The 15,987-nt window shown below is 35.1% G+C and overlaps 1 protein-coding gene across 3 annotated transcripts; it reads right to left on the reverse strand.

The window, feature by feature from the left end:
• Nucleotides 1-4,847: 4,847 nt before the first annotated feature.
• On the reverse strand, nucleotides 4,848-15,906 carry LOC124423987. Of its 3 annotated transcripts, none has more exons than XM_046962440.1 (15): nucleotides 13,890-15,906; nucleotides 13,518-13,669; nucleotides 12,216-12,512; nucleotides 11,990-12,137; nucleotides 10,500-10,721; nucleotides 9,899-10,382; nucleotides 9,586-9,821; nucleotides 9,344-9,517; nucleotides 8,693-9,263; nucleotides 7,897-7,976; nucleotides 7,735-7,826; nucleotides 7,310-7,595; nucleotides 6,011-7,162; nucleotides 5,562-5,928; nucleotides 4,848-5,458 (listed from the first exon to the last, which is right to left on the reverse strand). In XM_046962440.1, the coding sequence occupies exons 1-15, from the start codon at nucleotides 14,860-14,862 to the stop codon at nucleotides 5,062-5,064; spliced, it is 5,631 nt and encodes a 1,876-aa protein (XP_046818396.1). In that variant the 5' UTR covers nucleotides 14,863-15,906; the 3' UTR covers nucleotides 4,848-5,061. The 3 variants fall into 3 exon arrangements, with proteins under 3 accessions (XP_046818396.1, XP_046818385.1, XP_046818401.1); XM_046962429.1 differs by having other exon boundaries at nucleotides 8,693-9,266; nucleotides 13,890-15,905; XM_046962445.1 differs by having other exon boundaries at nucleotides 7,310-7,544; nucleotides 8,693-9,266; nucleotides 13,890-15,904.
• Between the last annotated feature and the right edge of the window lie 81 nt (nucleotides 15,907-15,987).

Genomic DNA, 15,987 nt, shown 5'->3' on the forward strand with positions numbered 1-15,987 from the left:
ATTATATAGCATAACATATAATTTATTGTAATTGAGATAAGTGACAAAGAAGAACAAAGTGATATTTTTGTGAATAAAATTTTTGCAGATAAATTAATTTCATCTTGTAAAACTTTCCCTTTTCTTTCCTAATAATTTTAGAAGAAAATTTCACAACACGAAGTTCTGAGTTCTGCGAAGAAAATCAATTTCCAACAAATTTACAGGTATAAATTAATGAGTTTCAGGAAAGTCAAAGAATGTTCGATCAAAAAGGAACATCATCGTCATCGGTGGTCCGGCCGTCATACGAAACCAGCACGACACTTTGGTGCCCGGTTTCATCGCAATTTGAGAACCTGCAGTATTTTCTTCCTATGACGATGACGATGACTCCTTTTTCACTCTTTCTTTCTCTCTCTCTCTCTCTCTCTCTCTCTCTCTCTCTCTCTCTCTCTCTCTCTCTCTCTCTCTCTCTCTCTCTCTCTCTCTCTCTCCCGTCTTTTTTTCCTACTCTTTTTGTATCCTCTCGCAAAGAAGGTCTCTTTTTCTCAAAATATTTAAATTTTCAAAATATCACTTGTGTCTATCGTATAAGTGAATCTATGAAGTTACATTCTTCTTTTAAAAAGCTTCAGGATGATCTCGTAACACGAGATTCCGACGTCCGAGTCCTTTACGTGATTCCGACAAATTATATTAAGCCGATATTTTAGGATATCTATCTAAAAAGATGTAGAATATCTAGGAACGAAGTAAATTTCTCATTGTTTTAAAAATGCAATCAAAATTGGTTTCTTATTTATCTCGATAATATCTAATTTTGATTAATTAATAATTTAACATTAATAGAATTATATAATAACTATTCTTCTTGCAATTCAAAATGCATCGGTTAACAATAACGGTATTAATAAAATTTACGACCCTAGGAACTCAATGAGTATCTTTACACGACAGAAGATATAAATTAAACGAAATGATAGTCCCGTGATTTTGAAAAGCATTGAAAATTACCATCCAAATGAGTTACTACACGGGAAGTTGTTGGTATTCTGCTTTTACATAGAACTACCGCTGTTCTTTTCTTTTTTTGAAAGAATTTTTAAAGTAAGAAGTAAATTATAATATCTCCGATACAAGAATATCCAATAATTATCTTTAGATAATCAGAATTATATTGTAAATAATTTATGAGTATTTACGAGGCAAGTTTTCGCAAGAAATTATAACTAATTTTAGGAAAATCTATACATACTTTCATTGTTAAAGAACAAGCAACTGATCGCAAAAAGATCTTTCGTAGAAAGTCTACACTTGACTTCAAAGGTTGAAACGTGGATATTCCGATAAAGCGGGCTATTCGATGTGACCGTCAAACATTCGACAGGAATATCGGACCACCCTGCCTAGCAACGATCCCACAGCCGTGAGCTTCAAATTGAACGATCGATCTTACCCCACAGGAGAGAAAAAAAGAGAGAGATAGAGAGAGGGAAAGAGAAAGGGAAAAGAGAGAGAGAGAGAGGAGAGAGAGAGGGAAGAGAGAGAAAGAGAAAGATATTCTGCAACTCCTGCGCGAGTTTGTCGCGCGAGAGAATAGCGGCTTGTTGTACGTCCTCGTTGGAAGTCGACTGATTTATATGTGCACCGAATCGGTCGCTTTGTAATACTCGGCCGAACGTATAAGTGGATGCGCATCGTTTCGCTCGACTCCTCTTTACATTTTATTTTTTTCTTCATTTCTTTCCTTTATAGATTTGTCTGCTCTTGTTTACTGTGAAATGAAATTTTGTGCGACCTGAGCTGAAATCGAATGGGAACTATTTTGAACTAGAAAATTAGAAAATTGAAAAATTTTATTTTAAATCACTATTTGTGATCATGAGTTCATAACTCGTTTTTGCGATTTCTTTTGTGAGGACCATTATATTTCCTCTTCTTCGAATTGATCTTCGAAAGACTTTTCTTGACGATAACAGAAAAGAAAAATCTCCTATCGTGTAGAATTAAAAATGCAAGACGGATATCGCAAAGTGAGATCAAAATTTTTGATCGACTTCATCCGATAAAACCAGATACATCCGGCGTTCCTAAAGAGGTGAATAAGAAAGAGGAAGAGAGAACACACACACAGGTGCAGTGATGGAGATAGGGATTCGGCTGAATGCGCGCTACCGACAAATTTCAACGGACCGATTATATTTATCGCTTGATTCCAACCACAAGATTACATTATTCCGATGCTTAATGCGTTACGCCTTAATGCGGTCTCCTCCTTCGAGACGAGACGACGTTAGGTATTTGCGGAGAGTTTAGGGCTACTCGTGCAGCGTGCTTAACTTAAACCGCTTCTCAAATAAAGCAATCTCCACGATCAGACAACGATGCGGCGTCGTTTGTCCTCTCGTCCTTCTCACTCCAATCCTTTTCGTCTCTTCTCTTTCTCTCTTATTCTCGCTAAACCACCCTCTATCGATGGAAGTATTTTGACATTGGCGATCTGGTCACTTGCTTGGACGAGCAACTACCGTTCTTTTTTGCAAAGCGATATCGTGATGAAGCTCCTTACATCCTTAAATAATTAATTGTTCGCTGGAAATATTTACATTTTTTTATCTCCTACCTTTCTTAATTATTTCTTTTTCTCCTTTTTTTCAGTCGAAAAATCTTTCAATGATGGCGAACAATGCCACTAAAACTTCCAAGAATACTATAATAAAGTGAAGATGATCAAATATGTTTAGCTATATTTAGAATTATTCTGTTTTTATTTAGAATTATTTAGGTCGTATAAACTACATCCGATTGCTTTCTTAAAAGAAGGATACTTGAAAAGCTAACTTTTCAATTCTCTCGTACTATTATCAAATTATATTTGCTTTTCTTTTACGACTTACCATATTTCGCACTTAGCTCGAGTATACTCTTTTCCTAAAAAATGTTTACTTTAACATTTAAGTACTAAATACTCCGTTAAATATTTTATTACGCTGTTATTATATAAAAAAATTTACCAGCTTCCTTGGAAAATAATACAATACACAATATTGTTGTAAAACTTTTACACAAAAACTTCCAATTCAAAGCTCAACGTGAGAATTTGCAATGTCGTTCTTTTAATCTCCTAACGCGCCTACGCAATAAGGTGATCCTTACAACGGAAAGTCTATTGAATAAAAGGAAAAGCTACTAAAGGAGATCGAAATCAAAATCGGAATTCTTCCGTGTAAACTTCTTTTATGCTTTGTCAATATGACAGCAGTCCCATTTAGTTTTGACTTTCGATGCGTGTTCGCGCGAATACTTCCGGATTATAAAACGCAGGTAGATGAGAGGTCGATCCCACCGAATGCAACCAAAAACACGACCGCCTTTGTGCAATGCCTCCATGATTCTACGCGTCCGACTCTTTAAGCTCATAAATCGGTAAAAGATCCTGATTTTGATTCTAGGTTCTTTCTTTCTCTTTTTATTATATTTTCTATTTGTTACTTCTTAGAGATACTCTTCTCTTTTCAGAATTATCCTTCTATTCTTTCAGGATACTAAAACATTCTTTATATTAAGGAAGTCGCTTGATAAATATTGTTTAAAAATAAGTTTTTCTTCTTTCACAAAAATATGAAAATATCCACTACGTCGAATATCTAAATGAACAAAATAAAAAAAAAGAATGTAGAATTGCAAGATCAGTATTATCGGAAAAAAAAATAATGCGAGACTAGAAATGTTTTATTTGAGAAAAAATATTTACTTTCTTTTCGAAAGGATTAATTAAAGAAATTTTTTATAAAAATGAAGTTTTCTGATTATTTAAAATAATTCTCATGAAGTATTTATCTAGTTAAATAGCATTCAAAAATGTTACATTTAAAAGACATTTAATTAATAATAAATATTTTGAACCGTTATTGGAGCAAAAAAAATATAGTGTAGTGAAATAAAATACTTTCCATAATGTTCAAGACAATTGGAGTTCCGATGTCACGGGAGCATACAATTGGCGTATTACACGTGTGAACAAAATTTAACATCCTTGATCGAGTGATTTGTTCATTAATCAGAAAATTAATGATATTCGCTTTACTCGACCGAAGAACCTTAACACAGGAGAAACATTCTTTTCCTATTATACACTATTATTTAGTTACGCATTTAATTGTCTTCCGTCTTTCTTGCTTGGAAAATGGTGGAACGTTAGTACGGCGACAGACTCGAAAACGCGAAGAAGAATCTAATGATCAAGGAGTAAGGGAAGTCAAATTGATGGGAAAGTGGGGGTTGACGAAGCAACCCAAGGGTGAGAAGAATGGACGAAAAAGGTGCAGAGTGGGAGGAAGAGAAAGGGGAGAGGGAACACGCGGCAAAGCCGGTTGCGCGTGACACGCGCGTATCTCGCCACTCGAAACTGCCCCAGGGACATTAATCCCATTTAATCGAACACCGGCTCGGAAGGACCCGATCCCTCTTCAGCCGCCATTCTTGTTTACCGCCCGTTGCACCAGCGAGCACTCGAACTCGGCATCGTCCTACGCGTGTGTTTACTCAAGCTAATGATCACTCCCTCTCTCTTTCTCTCTCTTTCTGTTTTTTCCTTTCTATTTTTACTCTACTGCTTTGTAAACTCTGTTTAGAACATTCACAATCTCGGATGCGTAATTGTATTGTGCACGCGTTCGTTTCGTCGTCTCTCATGGATCGGAGTTGTATTTTCAATTTTTTTTATGATTTTCATCGTAAGATGATGGACATGAATCCATTCAGTGACGAAAGGATTGATTATTAATTATCAAATATGAATAAATTGATATTTAAGAAGATATTTTCAATATATCAGTACACTCTTAAAATAAAATCTAGACTAATAAAATATTTCGTGTCATTTATTATTTAAATTTCTCTTCCTTAAGCATCATTAATGTATGAAAATAGTAGATTATGAAAATGAATAGATATACTTAGCTCTTCGCATTATTCATTTCTATTTGATAAAATAATTAATTGTAATTTACGGAATAGGATTAAACCGTTAAACATCGTCAATCATAAATCTCAATTCTTCTTTTTATCACTTTAGCATTACCGATATTCCTTGCTATTTTCATTCTCGTCTTCGTCCGACCGATTTTCGTTTTCATGGCTTTCCTCGAGATCGGGGCGAACGTCAATAAGTAAACTTTGCCGACACAACGTGGAGATCGTACTCATATTTCCGTCTTCATTGTCCTTCCCTCGCATCAATTTTGAAATCCTTAATTTATTGACTATTCTTGCTAAGGGTCCATCAGAATCTTGTCGCTTCGATATCGTTCGTGGTAAGGATTCACATCCACGATTACTACTAGCAAGCCGACCAAAAGTATCCGGATCGACGTTTATCATTCCTGCGCTCGCAGATTTTACCAAATCAGACTTGGAATTCGAATTCTGAGAAAAGGTTGCTGATTGTGAAACGGATGACGGTTGAATCGGACATCTAAAATAAGTTTTACATTCGTTAGAAATTATAGTAAAAATACGAATGTCGCAATTGATTCATAATATAATATCGATTTTTAAATTTATTGTCAGCCACTTACTCAACTGTAAGATCCTGATTTGTATCTTCACAATTTATATTTTCGATGTTCAAAGTCAAATCTTTATGATCGTCCATGGAAAGTGGATTATCCTTTTGATTTGAAGTTACGGGTGTCAAAGGCTCTAGCATGGACTGACATAAGGGACCACCACGACGCGATAGAAAGCCTTCTTTTGCCCGTTGTATTCTCGAACTCCGTGACTCTGTTGTCGTTGTAGCAATACAACTACCAATTCTACCGTCTCTTTTCGCCGCCGCATTTGAAAGGATCCGTAATTTGTGTACAAGATCTGAAGGCAATTTATCCTCAGTTATCATGGAACGCTCTGTTTCATCTTCTTCCTGTATTCCGAAAATTGGTACGACTAGAAGAATTAAATTTTTAATTAAATTCTATGTAAATATGTGTGTGGTATAAACTAAACAATTCAGAATTTATTAAAGTACCAGATAAACGATGATCCTGTTCAGTCTCTCGAACTATAATTTCTTCGTACCCGTCATCAATAGGATTTCTATAAACTTTTTTATTTTCCTCATCTTTCTTCTCTATTACTTTTTTTTCTTCAGCATATGCGATCTCTTTATTAATTTCTTCGTCACGCGTACTTGAGCTAATTTCCACATTTTCGATACTAATTTTCTTTCCTTCTTTTTCAGTTATTATTTTATTGTTCTGAACAACACGGTCTTCCCCTGAACATGTACGCCTGTGATATTTTTTTTTTTCCGGCTCTTTCGAAGAAGATCGAAGGATCCATGGAAGAGATAGAGGCGTACGAGGCACTGTCTCATGTCGCGAAGTTCTCGGCGATGCCGATCTCGATTTACTCTTACTCTTGCTTTTTGGTCTTTCCACTCGATTTGAATTGGACTCGTCGATATCTCTTTCATGAGAAGCACGACGAAAAGTTGAAAATATCATACGTTTGGTCTTAATGAAAACGTTTCGAGAAGTAGATTCTGCTTTCTGTTTCGCTCGTACGCCGTTATTCACATTTTGATTTACAACGTGAGAGTCAAGTTCAAGAGGAAGCTTATTGTTGTCGTTACAAGCTCCATCCAAGTTTGAATAATTATTGAAAATATTCAAAGTTTCATCCTTCTTCGATCTTGACGAGTTGCTCGCACTGTCGCTACTCGCCGTAGGAACGACTATCTTCTTTAGAGTTTCTTCGTTGATGATGATCCTTTCAACGCAACGTGCTCCGCCATGAGTCAATACAGTTAATGGCGTCGTTCTAATAGTTGGCTCACGATATTCCAGATTACCGTTCTTAAACGGCGTTGAAATCCTCTCGAAGGAACGGTATTGTTTCTCTTCTGTTTTTCTGATTGTTTCAATTTCTTTTACGAGTGATATGTTTTCCCTCGCAATCTCTTCTTCCTTCGAAATTTCTGTGTTTCGAATTTCTTTACTGTTGTCATGTTTGTTTTCAATAATACTGGAGGAAGAAAAATCGTGAGAGCATTTCATAGCATTAACATCAGTGTATTGACGTAATGGAAATATTTTTTTATCTTTACAGAACTCATCTTCAATATTTTTTTCTTTCTTTGAGATTTCACTTGCATCAACATCATTATTCCAAAAGAAGTCTTTATACATAAAAGAAAGGAAATATTTATTATACATATCGTATATTTAATGTATATGATTAAATTTATATTAATTATATACAATAAATAATAAATAATAATGGATTAAGCGTTAAAAATTGATTTATTTTACATTTATATTCCTACCCGATCCAGACTTCGAAGATACAGTAGAACTTCTCGATAAGTTTCCTATATTATCGACAATGTGTACAGCTCCAGATTGATGATGATAAGAGAAGTTTAAGACCCTGTCGTTCTTGTTTCTATCAGGGATTTCTTTCTTGTCATCGTTTTTGTCGTCAACGTCGTTTTTATCCTCGTCTTTTTTCAGCTCCTTCTTTTCGCTCCTTTGTTCCTCGTTATTCTCGTACGGCAACTCCTGGTTGTACCGACAGGACGCTAATTTCGATCGTGTTATGATAAAACTTATCTTCTCGGAAGATTTTTAAACAAAATTGTTCAATATCATAAGATTCTCGATAATTTTTCTTATATGTGAAACCGAAGAAAAAATAAATAAAAATATTCTTAGAATTAAAAGACGAAGTAATGATATATATAAAATGTACCATTGGTTCCTCCATTTCTTCCATAGCTCTAGTTTCCGTAGTTGTAGTCGGAATATCCTCGCATTTGGACACATTATGCACAAGTGTATCTTCTAAAAAAGATATTATAATAATAATACGTATTATATTATTTCTTTATTTTAACGGTAAATATATACCTACCAATACATTCATTAGTCATCATCCAAATTTTGTTCGTATTATCATCTTTGTTGCCACCAAAACGAATACCTAGTATATCACTGGAATCAAAATATAAAATCTGCGAGAATGTAAAAGTGATGCCAGTTTCAAAAACGTAATAACAATTCCAATCCAAAGAAGGAATTATTAACACATTGCGTACGGATCACGAGATATCTCGTTTTCATGTTTTTTCGACTGAATCGATGACATAAGCAACCAGAGACAAATGTTTTTGTTACGTTACCAGGGTAATGAAGCTTTGCGCATTCTTATGACAAATGATTAGCGAAATAACTAAATGTTGACATTCCAAAAATGCAAAAATAATCATTCAGTATAGCTAGTATATACTTATCTTTTTAAAATTAATGTGTAGGAACAGGTTTGAACAGGTTATAAGATATTTACATTTTAACGATAACATGAAAATGAATGAAAATAGTGATAGACTCTACAAAATAGAACTTGTTTACAATTATCTGATAAAAAATTTTAAACCGTTTATATTCCTCATCAGAACCTGTCGCCAGATGAAGCCTTGGCGTGGAAAATTTAAGTTATAATTAAGAATAATTTATGTAAATATAATATCAAATGCAAATTAAAAATGTGTATATACGCATCCTATTGCTTGTCAAGTATGCTTCTAGAGCGTTCAAAAATGTGCGGGTCTTGGGAGCACGTTGAGCGCGCAGAGCGCCGTACGCAATGTGTTAATGTAAAAATATATATTTATATTCCGGGATCTCTTTTCTTTACGCTTTTCTCTTACCTTTTCAAATTCATGCAATTAAATTCTTCCTCGTTATTATCAAACAATCGTTCATTCTGAATTAATTCGAAGGAGCGATCAGATGGATACTTAATTGTTTTATTCCAGCCAACAGTCGGCCACGTTTTTTGATCGGAAACATGTTGGTAGCAATGATTTGATCTTCGATGTCGATCTTCTTCAAACTCTGGGTTAGTCTTATCATATGCTGAAAAATGTGTCTTCTCGTCCCATAATGGAAGCCAATTGCCTGGAACAGAAGAATTCCGACTCGAAAAATTTGCCCTCAAATTCCAGCTTCTTGATTCCCAATATTCTCTATCCGGATCATCTTCGACTTCCATCAAAATCGCTGGAGATGGTTCATGACTAGACGTCACCATACCAAGAGGTACAGCTATACTAGTCGTTTCGCTGGCTGCTACAGAGTAAACTGGAGTCTGATGAGGCTGAATTCTTCTCAAGGGACTAGCCGTTTCTTCGATGACGTCTTCGATATCGACTATCACAGCCTCTGGTTCAAAATCGTCAATGATCCCATCTTCCGAGGTATCTGGCCTTCTCTCTGAATCTACTATAAAATTTGAAATCATTATCATAAATTTTTACTGCTGTAAATAACGAATATTGAACTTAATTGGGATTATTTACCAAGTGCTGGGGAATCAGCCATAAGATTTGTTCCTTTCAATTTTTCAGTCAAATAGTTCAACGAACATAAACTAGCAGAGCGACGAACAAATACTTGCATACGTTCACTAGCTTCGACAACACTTCCAACCGATTTAGATCTTTTGATACCACTAAGGAAGACTTCCTCTTCATCTATAATCAAGCAACGAAAAATGCAGAATTAATTTAATGTTCTTTAAAAAAATAGAATTAAGTTCAACCTGCTGGAGTTGTGTCATCAGTCGTCGTTGAATCGTTCACCGTTTCTTTAAGAGACGCATAAGCTGGATCTAATAAACGAAATGTTGAAGATCTCGGGGATATGCCACGAGACTTTTCCCAATCATATAATTTTCTGGTAAATTCTTGAGATATTCCTTCGAAGCGATAAGAGCCAACTGATGTCCGGATTAAAATTTCATTACCAGATTTTAAATTTTGCGACTTTTCGGTCAAACTAGACAAAAAAATTTCATAATTATTCTTAAAAGAATTCTGAAATTTATCAAATGTAACGAAACATTTGACAATTACTTTGATTTTTTTTTAAACCAATCACTATCCTGTTGAGTTTCCTGTTCGAGGTTTTCGAAAAGTGAAAGAATTCTGTCCAAAGCAAGAAATTCTGTCTCATCCACGATACCAGAGGTGAAACCTAATCGAGTAGATGGTGGCCTTCTTGATACCTCGCTAAGTTTTTTCCAAGCTTCCATTCTTTTTACAAAATCCTCACATAAGTGAAGTCTGCTATCGCTTCCAATGCTACCGGTACTTCCAACGCTTCCACAGCTACGACGAGGACCCATCACTTCCTGAGCTTTTATTTCCGGTTTTGAAGGATACAGCCAAAGCTGCCAATCCGTTAAACGTCGTCGATTAACTCGTTGAGATTCTGTGGAAGCACTTGCTCTTCGTCCTTTTTTCGATCGTTTCCACTCTTGAAGTTTCTTCTTGAATTCTGGAGCTAATCTTTCTTCCGCCAAAAGCAAACTCTCGTGAGGACTACTTGGTGTTGTTCCTTAAATAAAAAAAAAAACAAATTTCAAAATTGTATACATATTTATAAAATTTTCAACAAAATGGTATGTCTACTTAGTGATTAATTATTTTTTGTTAAAGTATGTAAATATTATACCATTGCTGGGAGTAAATGCATCTCGAGTGCTTTTCGTACTGCCTCCCGTAGATCTCTTTAAACGTTCCCATTCTATTAGTTTTTGATGAAACTCAGCTCCAAGTTTTTCGCGCAATGCTTGATAATCTCGTCGAGTTTCCAGTTGAGTGTTTGACATGAAGGAGTTCTTGGATAAATCCTCTACACTGCCACTGCAACTACGAGCTCTAGGTGTTCCTGATTCTAAAATATAATATATGTTAAATTGTTTAATCGTTGCATATAACATACTTTTATATGTGCATATAATAATATTATTACACTACTATCATATAATTTGTTATTCATGCCGATGCATCGTCGATAGTTAGACATTTACTTGCGTATACCATTTGTTTTACAAAGTGGATTAACCTGATCATATTATTTTGGCATGCTGCCGTATAAATTTTACGTTTCCACAACAGGTCGAATTCTTTATGATGCATCAAAACTCCCACCGTATTTGTATTACATGAAGTTTATCGGCAAAAGATTAGTTTCTAACGAGAATAGTAAATCGGAGTGTAATATAAAAGATCAATCAAAACCATATGACACATGTAGGCAGAATGCAGAGACTCCCATACGATGTCCGAAGAAAACTCTCTTTCATTTGTGTTATCAAAAATCAAATGCTTTGAGTGAAGTAAGACTAACTCTCTTGCACACACTTAGATACAGGTATATGCTTTTATTTTTTCAACCTTTCAGAGTAATAGCAAAACAATAGCCTCGGAATGTAATGACTCGTGTAAACGCATGAAAAACCAGATCGAAAGCATAACTAAGTTTGTTAACAAAGAAAAACAAGCAATTATTGAATCTTTGAAGAAAGAGATAAGTGTGGATAAAACTGATGCATGTCAATGGGTAAAAAGTATCTCAGAGTGTTTGGACCGAAGACTTCAACAATTGATGCAATTAGATCCTGCCTTCGCATCTGATACACGAATAGCAGTCCTTCGATTCAAGGATCGCGCAAGAAACACGTTTATTGCTTTATATTATGACCTAATGCCTGGTGTCAGACAAATTGAATCGATTTTAGAAGAACTACAAAATGAGACTTTTCAATGTATTGAAAAAGCAGCTGCTCTGATACATTTGTGCTATTACGACAACTCATCTCCGATCTCTAAAAAATGTTTTTTGAAATATACGGAAGAAGCTGAAAAGATTTTAGAGCAAACGATGAGAGAAACACGGATGAAATTTAACGAAGTGAAAAGACTTCAGAAGAATATTTTGAAATGTCATAAAGAAGCGATGAACGAAGCAACGAAAGAACACACTTTAGAGATGCAAGCATTCTCTAAATATTTAGATGATTGTATAGCTGCACTTAAAAAATTAAAATAATAAACGATAACGTAATATGCTATTATAAAATCGTGTCGATATAAATATAATAAGACAAAGAATGAAAAACTTGTAATATTTATTAATAATTGAATAAAAATAAATATTACCATCCTGAAGAAAAGATTGTCTAGCTATTACTCTCACTGGACTTGGTGGGACACTGAAAGCAGTATTGGATAGAAAAGCTCGTCTAACTTTGTTCCACTTAGAATCCATTCTCTGGATTTTTGAAGCCGATTCTTCCACAATGGATCGCTGTAAGATTGATAAAAAAATAACATAATTTTAAAAGACAATCGTATATCTTTACATTTTCTATTTTGTTTACTATACCTGTTGTTTAAATTCCGTCAAACTCTGGCCACTTTGACGAGCTTTTCCTTGATGCGGTGAATTTTGACCGGAGTCAAGCGTGCTAGAAGGAAGTGGTGAAGTAGATTCTGGCGAAGTAATGTTTCTGAATTCCTCTTCGCTAGATGGTATTGTGATAGTTAAAGTTGGTGTTAGATTTTTAAGCGTAGGTTCTGTATCTTTATCAGAACTCGATGAAGATTTCAAATCAGATATATTGACTTGCAATTCAGGAGTGCTCTCCGTCGCAATTCGAATTAATGGTTTTTCTTGATTAGTCTATGAAAATCGAAAAAATTAAATTAGAATTTAAACGTACAAAAATTTAAATATGCCTGATGAAATATTGAAATTTTATTGAAGTATTGGTAAGGTTGATCACGCATATACTGAAAATAAATCGTTACTTCTGCTTTTCCGTTAGTAACAATAAAATAGATTATAACTTGGCGTTCTCGCGATATTTGCATTTGGTGCAATTTTAGAATTAAAATCGTATTTATAAGGTAAACACGATATCCTGGAGATTTGCCAATGATCTTGCAAATATCCTATGTATCATTAAGAAATATGCGTTTACTCAATAATGTTCGATAAACAAGTTGAATCGTTAACGGCCAAGAGTACGATCGATGTCAGTTCAACGTATTCAGAAGATGCGGGCGTACCCCACGCGTGCTTGTCCGATGTATTTTTAAATCGACAAGCTCGTGGACCGATTCCGTCTCGGAAGAGAAAAATTCTGCGTACATGAAATTTTACGAAATTTATGAATATTTATTGGCAAACGCTTGGAATTTTTTCGAATGAAAAAGAATTTCTTTATTATCAATATTTGTACAAAATTTTCATATTGGATTTTTTCAAGTATTTACGGTAATGTATAAACTACTCGTACAATCTTTAAAAATTAATAATTGTTTTTTTTTCAAAACGATGAAGTATTTTTAAATAGTTAATTAATTTCTCTAGACGCGTTAACAATTTTAAAAGCATTTGGTTATATGAAAAGGATTTATTCAATTTCAAAGAGCGTACATACATATATTTTCCGGATTCATTGTATATACACGTATATATATATATATATACATATATATATATATATATAATAGATAAACGCGTTGTTAATGACTCACTCCATAAATTCGTCAAGACATTTAACGATGCACCTGCATGAAGCAGACCTTGATCGTTTGGTTCTTCTATATGTAGGTTAAGTGTTACGTACACATATGTACATGATATCAAATTCCACACGTAATTTGGCAAAAGATCTTTTACCTCACATATTTCCCTCGCATGCTGTACCGTGTCGTCATTGATAGTTACGGTAACGTCATCTTCGGACGATTTGTTAGATTCGTTTTTTTTCGGAACTTCTTTCGCTCGGGACATTCGTTGATCAGCAGAGTCAGATATGTATTTTCGTTGACCTATAAGATAGAACAAATAATATATTTAAAAAAAAAATGACAATTTAGAAGATATTAAAAAAATATTCAAAAGAAATCTTATATTAATTTCTTATTAAAAATAAATGTTTAATTTGAAAAAATCTCGAAGACTTACAAAATATCTAAGAAAAATTTATTTTTTGAGTTTGCAAATTAAATTGCTCTCATAAAAGTAAACTTTCAAAATTTTAAATCTTACGATCGAATACATCTTCGTTGGAAGAAAAAGCTGAGGAGGGTCGGCCGAGTGGCGTGGAGGGTCCCGAGAGTTCTCCTGTACAGGACCAATTTCCAGATGTAATATCTGGAATTCGAAGATACTTCGTAGTCGGTGTGCTCGGTGTCGTTGATATTTGTTCGATGTTTGAATCTGTCATATCATTGGGACAGGCTCTCTCCCACTTAAAAGCAGCCTTTACTCTGGTCCATTTAGAAACTTTCGGTACACCAGAAGTTTCATTCCTGAAGATAGTTTTCTCTATACCAAGTGCCGAACGATTACCTAGATTCGGTGATCGTGGTAAGGATTGTTCAGACATGGCAAGCGATCGACTTCTTTGTCTCGAAAAAGCCGGTGATCTCGGATTTCGTCTTTGAAATTGAGAATCTCGACTGCTCGATATTATTGCGTCCAATAAAGATTCAGCAAAACCAGCATCCTCATCTGGTAAATCACTACTTATGTCCTTATTAGCCAAAATTGCTTTCTCCGCACGCAAATCCGCCGTTCTCAATACCTTTATTCTTTCTAACTCTCTAACACGTTTGAATAGTTTCGAGCTACGATCGCGGAGTTCCAGTATTTGCTCCGCCATTTCGTAGATCCTGTCCAGTTGCTCGAAGGATTCCTCCGTATAGAGATTCGCCACGGCCATCGTCGACGTCGCTGAATTTCTTGATAAACAATCAGAGTTACGACTATCGCACGGTGGTGATGTACGAATACTCGCTAAGTAAGCGATAATGTCGTCTTCTTCTTGCGATGGTTCTACGGATGAACTATGAACAGGTTGTGAGTATTTCGGAGACATCCAAGGATCGGGTGGTGGACACGGTAAATTTGTTTCCTCGAATTTTTCCTTGTTCTTATTGATTCTGTTATGCTTTCGCGCTCTTTTATCGAAATCTTGAATATTACATTCTTCGACTACGGGTCTACCGTTTTTCGCCATTTTTGCCCAAGCGACAAGATTTCAAGTTGATAACATATATACGTACATACGTTGAAATCCGAGGTCAGTACCATCGATCCATGAATCAACAACGATTTTTGGCAAAATCTTCTCCGACTCACAAAGTTTTATCGATTCTCTCAATTATATTTGGCAAAACCGAAGAAACGATCGCGTGCCGAATGATTATAATCAGTTTAGAATCTGGTTTATTCGGACACTGTTTACCCTGGCAATGTGTGTATGGAACAGTATGAATCTGCGAATCATCACCGACATCCGAAAGGTGCCTTCGGTATAATCTCACCACTGCCTTTTGACTCTTTCCAATGTTTAATCAACTAGTCGAATTTCAAAGCTGGCTCTTAATGTTGATCGGATCGTTTACAAGCTCTTTGTTCCATCCAATTCCTCCTCGTGGGATGTTTATCGCTCATAGTTACGTAAAACAGTCTTTTTATTATCAAAAATAGTAACAATTTAAATATCCTGAATATCGCATCTTGTCTTAGAAACGTAAAATACGATTACAAATGTTCACGAATATGTTCGAATGTTATTTTTGAAATTACTCTGATGCACCATGAATCTGCCACGCCTAAAAATGTTTTACTTTTCTTCTAGAGAACTTCTTTTGTAACCAGAATCAAAAATCACGATGGAATCACAGTTAATATTAATAAATCTGTCGATTCACTCTCGACATAGAAAAAATTTTCGCAACATGTTGCTTATTTATATATCTATTGATAATTTTAAAAGAATAGCCTTTATGTGAAAAACAGGATCAAAGGAGATCGCTGTTACGGGGATGCCGACGCCCGTTGATCGCTTTTGTGGCGTCGCGATGTGCGACGAACGAAGACATGGCTTTGCATCGCGTCCCTTCTCTCTCGTGATTATTTTCAGTAGGCAACGTCGTCTCGGCTTCGTATTTACAGCGATGTACAACTTGGAGTGGTAACGCGAATAGGCATGCGCGTTTGATCGACGAAAGGCACGAAGAAAAAGATGAAGGAGAAGATTTACACGTAAAGGAATGTGTACATGTGTATATATATAGGAATATTTTTAGTATCCATTTTATTCTATATCTGTATGTATAACAGGTATATTATATCTTTA

This window comes from Vespa crabro, chromosome 1, assembly GCF_910589235.1.
Source record: "Vespa crabro chromosome 1, iyVesCrab1.2, whole genome shotgun sequence".
Lineage (NCBI taxonomy): Eukaryota > Metazoa > Arthropoda > Insecta > Hymenoptera > Vespidae > Vespa > Vespa crabro.

Excerpts from the sequence above, each read along its gene's own strand:
- LOC124423987 (XM_046962429.1), bottom strand. The coding sequence starts at position 14,862 with ATGGCGAAAAACGGTAGACCCGTAGTCGAAGAATGTAATATTCAAGAT. Across the intron at positions 10,722-11,989 it reads ACAATCTTTTCTTCAGGATG|AATCAGGAACACCTAGAGCT; the intron begins GTAATATTTATT and ends ATTATATTTTAG. Across the intron at positions 7,977-8,692 it reads AATTGCATGAATTTGAAAAG|TGATATACTAGGTATTCGTT; the intron begins GTAAGAGAAAAG and ends TTTTGATTCCAG.